This window comes from Mastacembelus armatus, chromosome 24, assembly GCF_900324485.2.
Source record: "Mastacembelus armatus chromosome 24, fMasArm1.2, whole genome shotgun sequence".
NCBI lineage: Eukaryota > Metazoa > Chordata > Actinopteri > Synbranchiformes > Mastacembelidae > Mastacembelus > Mastacembelus armatus.
This window is the reverse complement of record NC_046656.1, coordinates 13,997,714-14,011,022: the sequence shown is the minus strand read 5'-3', so window position 1 is coordinate 14,011,022 and position 13,309 is coordinate 13,997,714. Positions and strand designations below refer to the sequence as shown.

The following is a 13,309-nucleotide window of genomic DNA, read 5'->3' as shown; positions in this document are numbered from 1 at the left end:
ACAGAAAATAGAAACAAGAACTTGGGCCTTGGGTTGTTTTCTCTTCCCTTTGGGACCTCATAAATTTCAGCATTACCATGACAATGGCACTTCCTCAAAAATGTCCCCAGAATAATTGAAACTAGAGAGGTCATCACAAAAAGTTACCCTTGATACAACTTTGACCAAAGTGTGATGTTGTCTAATCTCATTCCCATGCCATTTATAGTCTGCATACACAGCATAATACTCTCGAGTGTCAAATACACTTTTCATTAGTTTCCACAATTGAGTCCTTATATTGGCATAACTAAAGAAAATAACATTTGTTGCCCTCTCACTCATGTCAAAAGGATTAAAGGCACATAGAAAGTAAATCCACATATTTCTTACTTTGTAATGAGGAGAAATAAGATCATTAGAAATTAACAACATTGACATGGTAGTAACCTCAAGGGTTAGAAATGCAGGCCCAAGAGTCCTTGGTCGATATTTTGAAAATCCATCTGTTTCTTTGTTACTTAAGAGCCAATAGCATAAGACTCTATGAGAACAGGGAGTTAGGTAATCTCCTCCATGAGAGTCCAAAAGCACTCTGGAGCACAATGACAAGAAACTATGCATTCAACCAATCCCATTCATTGGCTTTAAATAATCTCATGCTGCAGGTTAAAACCTAACATGCAGACTTGTTGTGATTGTGTAGTCCCTGTGCCTGTCTGACAAAGCATTTGGTTTGGGGCACATCTGTATCTGGATATACTATAATTTGGACACCTGCTTTAGTCATATGAAAGAAGCAGTTCTGCGTAACAGTGAAAACAGCCCTCACACAGACATTCTGGCATGGAGAAGCCCAGCAACAGCTGCATATGAAGTGAGGCTGTAAATTGTGCTATTTCACTGTTTTTGTAACAGGACTGTCATTTGAGCGGTTGGATATCTGTTTTCCATATTCAATAAGCCAATTTGCCCTCTTGTGCTGCTGTTTCATTTTGTTCAAACATACTAAGTTATAATCCTCAGTAAAGAGGAGGCAAACCAACAGGTATTACCATGTGTTGCGGGACGTGCAGACTGACATCATCATAATGTCACTGTGGAATTTATACAGCCAATGACATAGGTGCTTTTGTTATTAGTCTTATTATGCTAGGAAAACTAAGACCTCTCTAGGCTGTACCAGCTCCCAGTGGTATTCATGAATATATAAAACAAGTATTGCAGGTTTGGATACCTTATGCAAGACTTTTCGAGCGCTCTATTGGTGGGTGCATACACGTGCTCATGTTTGTTTGCAGGTGTGTCTACTGTATATGTACCTGAGCGAAGAAGAACATCTTTCACACAAGGGCTTTGTTAAACATTGCATCCAGTATTTGTCTAGTTCCTTGACCTAGTCTTTTTTATTTTGTGCTCATATTGATACTCTGACTCTGACATCTGAACTCTCTCTTGCCTTTTTTTTTTTTCTAGGAGAAACAGGACCCAAGCAGCACCTCTCTGCAGCTTCGTAATGAGATCCAGGTAGACATTATGTTCACAAACTAAACTGCATAAAGCTAACATCTGTATATTTATGGAGTCAGTTTTACACAGTCTGACACCCATGTCCCTTTTTTCTGTCCTCAGGAATCATTAGGCTTCAGCAGTGAAGTGTCAACTCCAGAAACAGACAGAAAGTATGTGTGTTTTTTTTTGTTGTTTTTTTTAACCCCACACACCCACCCCACTTTATCACTGTGATGTGAACACAGCCAGTGTGAAACCATGAAATTAGCTTGGACTGAAAATGCGTGTCTGTTGCAAGTCAAAACAATGTGCAACGCAGCCTTTGTCTGGATCACATCAAACCGTACATCCCTGCACACGAAATGATGGATCACACTAAGCCTTTCTGCATGTCTGCAGCTAAAGATGGAGAAAGGCAAATGGAAATACATGCACCTCTAGATGCAGCTTGTGTGCTTTGATAGACCTCTTATGTGACAGCTTGTACAAAAGGTCTCTGACCTTGTCCATCGGGAGCAGATCTCTGCTCTTCAGATAGAAAACTTCATCGGTTGGTGTGTGGTGAGCACTTGCACCATGTTCAGCTTTCGCTTACCGTGATAGTAGATATACATAATATATGTGAAAAAACAGATATGCTCTGAATTACACAATTTTCTTTTTAGTATATTGTTATAGTAAATAAATTGTTACAGTAAATAAATAGAAATGCTTAAGTCTAAGAAGGAAGACAGAATATTAGAGAGATTAAAAAAAAAAAAAAAAAAGGTGCAGCAATGTCCAAGTATTTTGACTAGCGTCATGTCAACAAGATTTGAATAGTACACTTGTAGTGTAGCCTTTCATAGTTACCACGTCTGACTTATACTGTAGTTGGTCACCTACATCACCACCACCTCAGTCACATCCCTGCTGTGGTTGAAGAAAATCCACTGACCGCTTCCTCTGGCTGACCTGCTCAGCCCAGCAGCCATTCTTCGTTCTCAGGCCGTTCGTGCTTCCTTCCTGCCTTTGTGTCCAGCATGGGAGAGGGGGAGACAAAGAGGGCGATGGCCAAATGATTACAGCAAAGGAGCATGAACGAAAGAGCAGGATGGAACCAGGCATGGGTGGGGTTGCTTTTCATTGGTTCCTGTAACACAGAGTGTGTATATGTGTGTGTTCCTTTCTGAACACAACTGTATTTTGTGGGTATTACATTTCTGCGCCATGGCCCACCATTAGATAACTGTCATATGCTGTTGTGAACAGTTAAAGTAATTTGGTTGACATAACTGCTTTCTAAATGTCCTGCTGTCAAACAGAATTCAATTCACTGCGGTTACACACATTTGGCCCATGCATAGGCACTGGGTTTGTTTGGTTTTCGTTACGGAAGACTGGAACTTACAATGACTAACATAGATTGTAATACACAACTGGCTCCTTGGCTAGTAGTTCCCATTGGTTGGGGAAGAGGACTCCCTGTCCCATTTGAAGATGAGACTTAGTGAAGACAAATGCAAAGACAGATTATTACAGGAATTGGAAGCCCAGTACTAAATAAATCTTAGTGTAACTCATCGCATCTTCATCTTGATTTTTCCTAATCTTTGAGTATTTCTGATCATCACCGCTGAGTGACCCCCGGTGGAATTGTCATGTTCATGTGATGACCACGTACAGCAGAGGAAATGCATACCACAGACATGACCTCTTCTCCCGTGGCTGTATATGTTGCACAGACAAATACTGAGGATGATGGGAACCAGATGCCAAATTTCAAGTGACGTGTCTCTGCTGTTTGAGAAAGGCCCAGAAAGAGCCCATAGCTATCCAATTCTTTCTCTTCTTCTTGTCAGTCTGTTTTACCTCTGTCTTCCATGCCTTACATGCTTTCTCCAAGATCCTCCTTTTTAGACTTTCTTTCTCCTTAAGTCTGGAGGTAATCTCTACTGGAACAGCTCCACATTCACCTGTCTTTTCACCTCTTCTTCCTTTTATTCTTCCTATCTTCTGGTCTTTGAAAGACCCATGCTCCACTTCTGGTTTGAAAGTTAGATATGAAGCACTTTATGTTACCTTTATCTAATTAATCTAATTTTTAGTTTCCATGCTCAAGGATAAAAGCTCCCTCATCGAAGACCTCGGGAAGCTTCTTGTTTCTTAATCCATCTGTCGCTGTCAGCCCCTCTCCTCTCATTTACCCCAGCTCTGTTCTCTGTTGCATAGCCTATTGTCCACTGTCCACTGTGGTGAATGGGTTTTAAGTAGAATAATTTATCATGTGCAGGCAGACTGATAGACAAGCCCCTTACATTCCGGAGAGACATTCCTCACAGCCCCACAAGTCAAGAGTGTATGCGCGCACGCACGCACACACACACACACACACACACACACACACACACACACACACACACACACACACACACACACACACACACACACACACACACACACACACACACACACACGGATACAACCATCATCACCCTTCTGTATGACAATAGCTCCCAGAGGAGATTAGCCAGACTTCACCTCAGAGCTGTGCCACATCCTCCGTCTGTGTCTCCTTGTCACTTCATTGGCAGGAGCTGGGCACAGCTTCCACACTTGCCTGGTATGGAAGTAGTGATGACAGATTGGATCTTAAACAGCAGGAGGGTCAAAGCTTAGGACTTCCTGTTTTGGAATGTAATTTGATTGGTGGGTATTGTTGCAGAGAGGGGACAAGGGGCTTATCAGTAAGGTTAATAGGGGAGGTAAATGGATCTTGATGAAAGCATTTATGTGCACAGAAAAAAGATACAAATAGTTGACTATTGTCTTTAATATAATTTGCAAGGGGGTGCATATATTGGCATTTGTACTACTGAATGTGGAATACCAACTTACCATGCTGATAAAAATAAAGTACCTTGTCAGCATATTAACCATTGTGGCTGTTATTTGCTGCTGAGAGTGGGGCACAGTATGTAAATGGCCCAATAATACACTCACACTCTTAAAATGCACTCAAATATATGTAGTTTCAATTGTGTTTTATCAGTGCGATTTTTTTTTTCTTTTTTTTTTTCTTTTTTTATTATTTTCCTGTCATATGATATTCTGTGTGCCCCTCCGTGTGACCTCTGACCTGATGCATGCCCCTGGAAGAGTTCAGCCCTCTGCTTTTCCTGTGGACACTGTGGTCATGAAGGGTCGCTGCCTTTCCTTGCTTAGACTAGAACACCGGAGATCACCTCACTCTAGCTGAAGAGCCTTGTACTCACACAGCAACATACAGTCATTACACTTCCACGCATGTACTGCTGAGATTTATGCTGAGTGCCATAAAACCTGCCAGTACGATGCAAAAATAGAGACACAGCTGTGTGTGCAAATCTTTCTACATGCTGGTTTATCATCATTTCTGGAAGCATCTCTGTCACACAGGATAGAGGCTGTACTGGACCTGTGACTCATATCTGCCTATGCAATCATCACTTTTTTCTGCTCTTGACTAAACATTGGCTCTTTCAGTGTTTTGTAAATTTGTTGTATTTTGACTGCACATTTGGGTATATAGACTTGAGCAGCTACTGTGTATTTTCCAAAAGATTACTCATACCATTCCACGTCTGCAGTTGTATCATATTTTGTGAGGCCACATGCTTATCAGTTTGATAGATGTTAATACTTTGCATCCCAACCAATTCCTTCTAGACATAATTTTTCAGTAGGTGACTTTGCATTCATAGCTTCAGTGGCAGTAACCAATGTTTGTTGCGGCCTAAAAGCACTTTAATTTGCACAATGAAGAGGTAAAAGCAACTTCCAGTCGTCCTGCACAGGTTCAGCCAAGGTTACGATGCTGTAGTTTATTTTATACCGTGAATACAAAGTTAGCTTCCTAAAAATCAATTAAATTTCCCTCAGTCAAAGCAAAGAGCAACACTGAAATAGAAAGGCATGCCAAAGATTTAAGGTTAAACCAATTAAGTTGCCTAGCCACATAATGGTTGAGCTGACACACACTTTAAAAGACATTCAGGATCTTTTGAAATGTGGGAGCACATGGATGTGTGTGAGTGTATGCATGTGTGCGCTGCATGGGAGGTTAATTTATAGAGCATGGTGGAGGGGGAACAGTGATGCCCATGAAAAGCCCCTATTGAGTGAGTTCTATTAGCATTAGCTTTGGCCCTAGCCTATCTGAGAGGGGGGTGAGCATAGGAGCAAACCATGCAGGCCTCCATTCAATTAGCATCTCATTATGTTGCCATGGCAGCCGAGCTCTAAGCCGAGTGAAGATTTCCCATTGCACCAGGAGAGGACTGCCATATCTGAACAAACATATGAACACATATGCACACATGCAACCATCGGAGAGGGAGGTGACCTATTTGTTTTGATCCTGTCACTTTCACATTGCTTCACTACCAGCCACCGTTTCTCTGTGCACGGCTCAGCAGCTGCATGCTCATGTGCAACTGGTCTGAAAGGTAAACGTGTGTGCAAATACGAGACAAAAAAGGAGACAGTTTCTTTAGTAAAGAGACATACTAAATGGGGTCTCTGAGGGTCTCTGCTGGACAAATTTGCAGTTCTTACCTCTCCCCTTGCCCCTTAAGATTTGTCCTTTTAATCGACAGGTTTGAAAAGCTTACAGTGCGCAGACACAATCACACACACTCCCACAAACGCACCTGGTGGGTGTTATTCACAGACATAATCTCCTGAAGCTTCACTTCCTCTTTACCCTCTTACAGCCCACTTAGTCCAATCTGAAAACAAAGTGTCTCTTTCTGTGAGGTTTTCAGCAGCTACTTTGAACACCCTCCTCCCCCGTTTTTACATAAAGAGGACAGAAACATTGAAACAGCCATTAATTTGGTTTCTCATCTCCTCCAGAACAAGGGCAAGTCGGCCGCAGCCTAACATGCTGCTGATCTAGCTAAAAAAATCGGGTGAGGCTTGTTCGTACATGATTTTTTGATTGGAAGCTGGGTGCAGTTCATGTGTCACACAGAGCTTTCAACTTGTTATTTTCTCCCTGTTAGTTCTGGTTTTTACGGAGGGTTTGTAGACAGGGATGTCAGGAATTTTTTTGCTCAGTTATTTTCCATCTTTCCCTCTCTTATGCCCATTCTGTCTTCTCTTACTCCTCTCTGTTTTCCTCGTGACTGTCTGCCCTGTGGAAAGTGGAAACACAAACAGGCTGAGTCTGCCCTGTGGTTTCTCCTCCTCTTTCTTCCCCCTTTCTCCTTCTGTTCTTCTCTTCCTGAGGTCCATAATTTCCCTCTTTATTTTCACGCGGTTACTTTTTATCTCTGTCGTTTTCTACTTCTTAAACACCTTGTACTACCATCCTCTTCATCTTACCCTCTTGTTTTTCTAACTGGGAGGTCATTGTCTACATCTTCTCCACTCCTGGCTGCTGTTCCTCTCCCCTCCTCTCCACCTTCTCCCGCTCAACCCTCAGGAGCCTGGTTCACTATCACAAAAGTGCCACCACTGGCCCCAAGTGGCGAATTGACAAAACTACAACTCTCCTCCCAAAAACTCTACATTACATTTAATGACTGTTAATGTGCTTTGGGTGTTGTGGTTGACAGAGACTTTTATGATAAAGTGTGAGAATAGAATTTTATTTTAGCCTTTTTTTAACATTAACTTTATTTCTTTACTCTTTCCCCCAACAAGAATGCCCCTGCACAAATCCAGCTCTGAAGATGGATCTGGAGGTAAATTGTGATGCATTTTCATGTTTGTCTTCTGCAGTCTTAAAAAGTTTGTTACATTAAGTTTACCATTTATTGATCCCTTGGGTCATGTTTTATTGTTGCAGGTAATAGAGGGAATTGTCTATACACAATTATCTCTTATGTTACTGACTTGTTTCCCCAGCACAAACACTTATTCAGCATATCTGTGTAATATGATTTTGTGTGTAGCTTACCTCAATGTGACTGATCATCTCCCTCTTCTTAGGTAAATGGGACAATAAGAAGAAGAACAAATCGTTTTGGCAGAACTTCCGCAAGTCTCAGCACAAACCCGTCATGCGCCAGACATCCAAAGGTTTGTGTGTTAACCCATTCTTTGCGATCTGCTTTACCTAATAGATGTCACTTTATATTTGAGTGCCGGCCTTTGCTTTTGAATCCCATCAGGAGAGGACATTGGCTACGTAGCCAGTGAGATCACCATGAGCGATGAGGAGCGAATTCAGCTGATGATGATGGTGAAAGAAAAGATGATCACAGTTGAAGAAGCCCTAGCTCGGGTAGGAAGCTCCATCGAATTCCTGCCTCATCTGTTCCTTCCCTATCTTTTGCCCCACTTCCCTTAAGGGCAGTCGGTCTGAACCCTCTGTTCAACCCCCACATCCCCTTACCTCCTCCCAAATTACTTTCCAGACTCCCCCCCTTCTGCTTCATGTTCCTAGCATATAGCACTTGCTTACTAAAATGACTCACACTTACTAACTACTACGAGGCCCCATACTTTAACCCTGCATTGTCCTCTTTACACACACACACACACACACACACACACACACACACACACACACACACGCACACACAAACTCCAGACCAGAGGTTCATGAGTCTGGGGATTTTAGGGTGTGAGCTCTTGGAGTGTGTGTGGGTGTGTTGCTCAGTTCATAATTGCGGGGTTGATGGTCATAGTAACTCAATAGCCCCATCTGTTGGGGGAATGCTCTGGTGCATTGTGGTTTTTCTCTCTAGGTGGACATGGTGGATAATTACGTGACTTTCCTTTGAATTTCCTTACAACTTTATTCTTGATCTGACTTTTTCATTGTTTGTTCTCTACTTCTTTGGGTAGCATGACTCTCCAGCAGCATTTGAGCGCTGGATTTCTCTTCAAAAAGCAGATGTTAGTTTTCCTCTTGCTCTTTTTTTCCAGGACTTTGATCTACTGTTGGCCAGTAGCCTGATCTCTGCTTCTCTCTCTTGTGATTAAAACACAATCAAACCAATCAATGATCAGCCTTTGTAGACAGAGTTGTTCCTTGTTATTGTGTCTGTGTGGTATTGTATGTTTTCTGTATCCCTGAGCATTATATTGGTTTTTATTATAGTCAGTATAGTATTGTCTCAAAGGATGTAGTGGACAGTAAGCTCAGTGATATCAATTCTACCTTTCAGTCACCCTTTTTTATTTAAAGAGTAAAGATTTACCAAATAGCATTTATGTTCTGTTCAGAATGGCAGACATAAACCTTATAACATTCACATAAAATATGGAAATTTACAGGAGAATATCAACATTTAATGATTTTATGACTTTGCTTAAAATCTAACAGATGTTTTGTGACTGGGATAGCTGCTTGCCCCATGATCACCAACCTCAGGCTACAACTATACATTTTTTTTTACCACTACATCGAAGGTTGAGCCCTTCTGCTCTGTCCTGTCTGTATACATGTGAATGCACACTGTTGCTATCTATCAATAGATAGTATAGATAGTATAAGGAGGAGATGCTGGGTGAGAGTGGGTGACCCTGCCCTGTTCCTCTGCCTCTCTAAACTCTTCTTCTCCACATAGCTGAAGGAGTATGAGCGCAGCAAACAGTCCAGCAGTACTGACACTGCAGAGTGGACTGACGGATCCGCACCCAATCTAAACCAGTCCTCAAACTGCAACGTAAGTACACCCTCACCCCAGTACCCCGACACCCCCCAAAAAGCCTGACCTCTCCCCTTTTCCTGTTGTAACACTCTTACCTCAACCAGTCTCACCTTTCAGTTTGGTATTTCAGCCGCGGAGTTTGTGATGGAGAACAGCAATTTTTGTTTTGACATGGTGTGTGTGTGTGTGTGTGTGTGTGGTTGTGAATTTTTATTCATATAGTAAATGTCATCTACACTAGTTCCTAGCTTAATGTGTAGATTTTAATTGCCTTCTTCTCTTCCTTCTCTCTCTCTGTGCTCTCCATTCTTTGGCCAAACTACTTGATGTCTGCCTTTACATATGCATTCTCTCCACCACGTGCAACCTAATTCCATGGGCGTTACCTCTATGGATTTTGACCCATTGCTTACCTCAGTTTTCCGAGGCTACGCACATGAATTGGTAGTGATAATGATGTATATTTAGTACGTATCATGTCTTTTACCATATTTTATTCATCAGGTTAATCCCTGGACATCTCATTGGAAATCTGTCCCATTAATTTAATAATTGGCTGCTATAGTGACAGGACAATTGTCATAATTTAGTTTAGGTCTGTTTCCATCAAACTGTTGTGAATGTAATTTATGGAAAACCAAGTGCGGAGTAAGACAAAATCCACCCCACACCTCTTGCAGCATGAGCCTTTGTTAGCAGTGATTTTTCTCAGCTGTTACCCTTGGAGGTAATCTCCCAGTGACCTTTAAGTGAGTGAAGTCCTTTGAGAACACATAATGTTGTAATGTCAGCCCTGTGACAGATGCTGTGGAGCTTAGACATTCATGTGCTGTTGGATCAGTATTTGCTGACAATCAGTCAGGTCTCTCTGTGCTCATATATGTTGGTTTGTTTTTGTCCTTTTTGAATGCAGTCTAGTGCTGATGCTGATTCAGGAGTGACAGGGTCATGGGGGCTATGAATTATTCTGTATGGTATCAGATGGGAATAGCATGCAGTCACACAGTCTCACACATTGTGACCCACTTTTTAGACTACTCTGAAAATAACGCACATGTATTATTGCTATTTTGAAATGTTCCACTAATTCTCAGCTAAGCAGTACTGACATTTTCTAAAAACAGCCTCTTGCGATTACTCCTATCCACTTTCAACTGAAAGCATGTGCATTTCATGTCGTTGCTATTAAAGTAAATGAAAGTTTGACCCCAGAACCTTCTGATAAATGTACATGAATTTTGGCAAAGCTTGCGTTTTCATAACCAATTTAAGTGGATGAATATGCTTTCACAACAGATGTGGTTGACTTTTATACATTCATAGCCGGCCCAGGCAGTGACTCTTCAACTTAGGTAATTTATGGTTTGCCTTCATAAACACAAGAAATCACATGGTTGTCTCTTGCTGTAACTGAATCAGTAAATCATGAATAAGGACTTATGCAAAATAGTGTTCTCACACTTTAAGCTCTCGTCAGGGTGCTCCAGTTAAATTCTTCCTCCGGGTAATGATTGATGATTTCCTTCCATATAAAAAAATAGGTTAATTATGCCATGCATAACCAGAGCTCGAGTGCTGTCTGCCTCTTTGATGTAGGTGTGTGAAGAAGTGTTCATGAGGTTTAACCCGCTTGTTGTCAGCTGCTATTTCGGGTGAGAAAAAGATTGAAACACTAAGGGAGGTTTACAGATAGGGAAGAGGATGAAGATACTAAAGGGGTATTGTGTAGAAGAACACCCAGCTTGCCTCTGGAGGCTGTGAACAAATGTAATGAAGGCAGAGAGGAAATGACAGAGAGAGAAAGAAAGAGGAATAAGTCAAGATAAAGACTTTTCTCTGAGTTCCAAAATTGGCCACTTCAGGAAATATTTCTATTCTGCTGGGGCCTCTCTTGGTGTCATGTACTGCCCTGCTTCCCTAAAATGGAATTAGGTCATTCCCAAATTCAAATACTTAACAGTTTCACATGTGTTTGTGCACTTGTTTTTTATATATGACGTGAATCGACAGCACATGTGTGTTGTTGAGATGTTTGCAATATATAGTTCTTTGGCTGCTCTGTGCCTCACTCTGATCATGTCTCCCTTTGGTCTGTCCTACCCTTGGCGATGGGAGCCCACATTCCAGGGTTGGCCATTAGTGATGTAGAGGCCAAGGCAGGGTCAGAGGGGCTCAAATGCTGGGATTGTTCTCAATGCACAACACGCCTTTTCTCTGCTAGCTGTGCGGCACGGCACTTCCAAACAGTCCCTCATTCCTCTGAACTGAATTCACTAACAGGCTGCATCTGTATCTGCCAGCATGTGCACAGGGGCACAGATATTATTTTGGATCATGCATGCGTGACAGTGTGGTCACAGTTCTATGGATTTGTTGGAGCCACTCTAGCTAAACTGTTGGATATTAACAAAGGAATTGCTACCCTACTTTTTTTAAATAAATGAGGTGGTAAGTTCTAAGGCACATTGAGACACACTTAAGAGTTTGCTTTTACTGTAGATTGTCCTGTTCTCTTTTTGTGGTTTCTACAGCAAACATTTTTTGGTGTGCATCATGAGGATGTTGATTCCTTGTTTTATAAGTTGAAGTTGAAGTATCCTCCAGTTTGTGGGAGCGATCGTCAAAGTAATTTATGTGTATCTAGTGAAATGGCAATTATGGCTGGAGAATTGTTGCTTTGACTTGTTTTTCAAGGTGGCCTTTCAGCCCTGCGTGATTCATCACCTCATATGTTTGGCTTTCTGTCTCTGTGTGACTCCCAATCCCTGTTTATCTGGACATTTGTATGTATGGTCTTCCTCAGGGTTGGGGTAGAATGTATATATCATTGTCACCCGTTTTCCATCTCATGCTACTTTTTTCCTTTTGTCAAGCACAGCAAAGAAAAAAATCATGCACTAACTTTGAAGGTACGACTGCAGATGTGATGAACTCAGTTACTCCTTCATATCAGAGAGACTTCATGAGACACTGTTTCTTTTACACCTCTCAAAAGAAGTTATTTAGTGGAACCAAGGCCTAGTCCAATCCAGTCTTTGTGTGCTCACTCATCTCACAGTCTTATTACACTATATTCTCTGAAGCTAATACTCCCAAGTACCATCCAGACCAAATGGAAAGTTAAAGGAATCACTGCTGCAGCCAGAATTGTGTGGTTCAGTTGAAAAATTATCAGGGAGAATTGAGCTAAGCACAGTAGAGTTATGGGATTCAGAGTCCATTTCTGTGGTTTGTCAGAGTCCAAATGAATGGCAGAACCCAAGCTCTGGTCTGTTAGGCCAGCATGACAGAATACCTAAAACCCATCGCATGGCTTTCAAAGTAGTGAGATAACAGCAAAGGCAGGCATGCTTGAGAGAATTGACTTGCATGATGCCTCATTAATTACTGTGTTGTTTCCGTTTCAAAAAAGGGGAAATTATTAGTAACTGTCTCAGTTGCCTGCAGGTCCTAATGTCGCTTTGGTGTTGTGGTTACAGCAGGGATTTGCAAGCAGTGTCAGATCTGTTTGCTTCAACCAAGCTGCAGTTGTTAACATCATCACTACAGTATGTTAGCAGCCTCTGAGCCAGGCCTGTGGTCTAAAACTCAACAACAGAAAGTGGTTTCTCGATTGTTAGCTCTAGAGGTCCAAAAGAAGACGCATTTTATCAGACAGAGATAAAAGTCCTGAGCCCTGCAGGCTCGCTCTGTCAGTGTTGTATGTGACCATCTACTGTATGCCTGTTTGTTGTGTCCCTTTGCAAGCAATGCAGTCAACCTCAACCGTGGAACCACAGTGTGTGACTACAGAGGTGGTGTTGCTGTGGAAACCACTGGCAAACAGAAACAAATTTAACTTGCTTGAGCTCCATGATAATGAGGGTGGTTTCTGCCAGACATTCTTAATGCAAAGGCTCAGCTCATCACCATCAATGCATCAAGACCATAGCATAAAGCCTGGGGAGTTTCTGTGTGCGTGTGCATGTGTGTGTGTGTGTGTCTGCGTGTGCGTGTGTATCCGTAGACGCTAAGTGGGAGTAGGGCTTTGTATGTCTGTCTGTGTCTGAGTGCGAGTGATGAAACTGTTAGTTAGTGACTTCATTAATCTATCTGTTTTCCACACCATTGCCAATGTGCAGAGAGTTTAAATGCTGTGGCTATCAACCACAAAAAACACAGGGATGCTGACACCCATAATATACAACCAGTGT

At 41.9% G+C, this 13,309-nt stretch overlaps 1 protein-coding gene across 4 annotated transcripts in view; it reads left to right on the top strand.

Moving 5' to 3' along the window:
- Positions 1–13,309, top strand: part of sash1a (SAM and SH3 domain containing 1a) — a 144,708-nt gene that overhangs the window by 112,744 nt on the left and 18,655 nt on the right. For 3 of the 4 annotated variants that reach the window (XM_026318115.1, XM_026318117.1, XM_026318118.1), the window contains exons 3-8: positions 1,456–1,506; positions 1,612–1,661; positions 7,159–7,199; positions 7,447–7,536; positions 7,629–7,741; positions 9,033–9,131. In XM_026318115.1, the coding sequence (XP_026173900.1) occupies positions 1,456–1,506; positions 1,612–1,661; positions 7,159–7,199; positions 7,447–7,536; positions 7,629–7,741; positions 9,033–9,131 (444 nt within the window). The remainder of the gene's footprint in view (positions 1–1,455; positions 1,507–1,611; positions 1,662–7,158; positions 7,200–7,446; positions 7,537–7,628; positions 7,742–9,032; positions 9,132–13,309) is intronic. The other variant, XM_026318116.1, reaches the window with a different exon arrangement.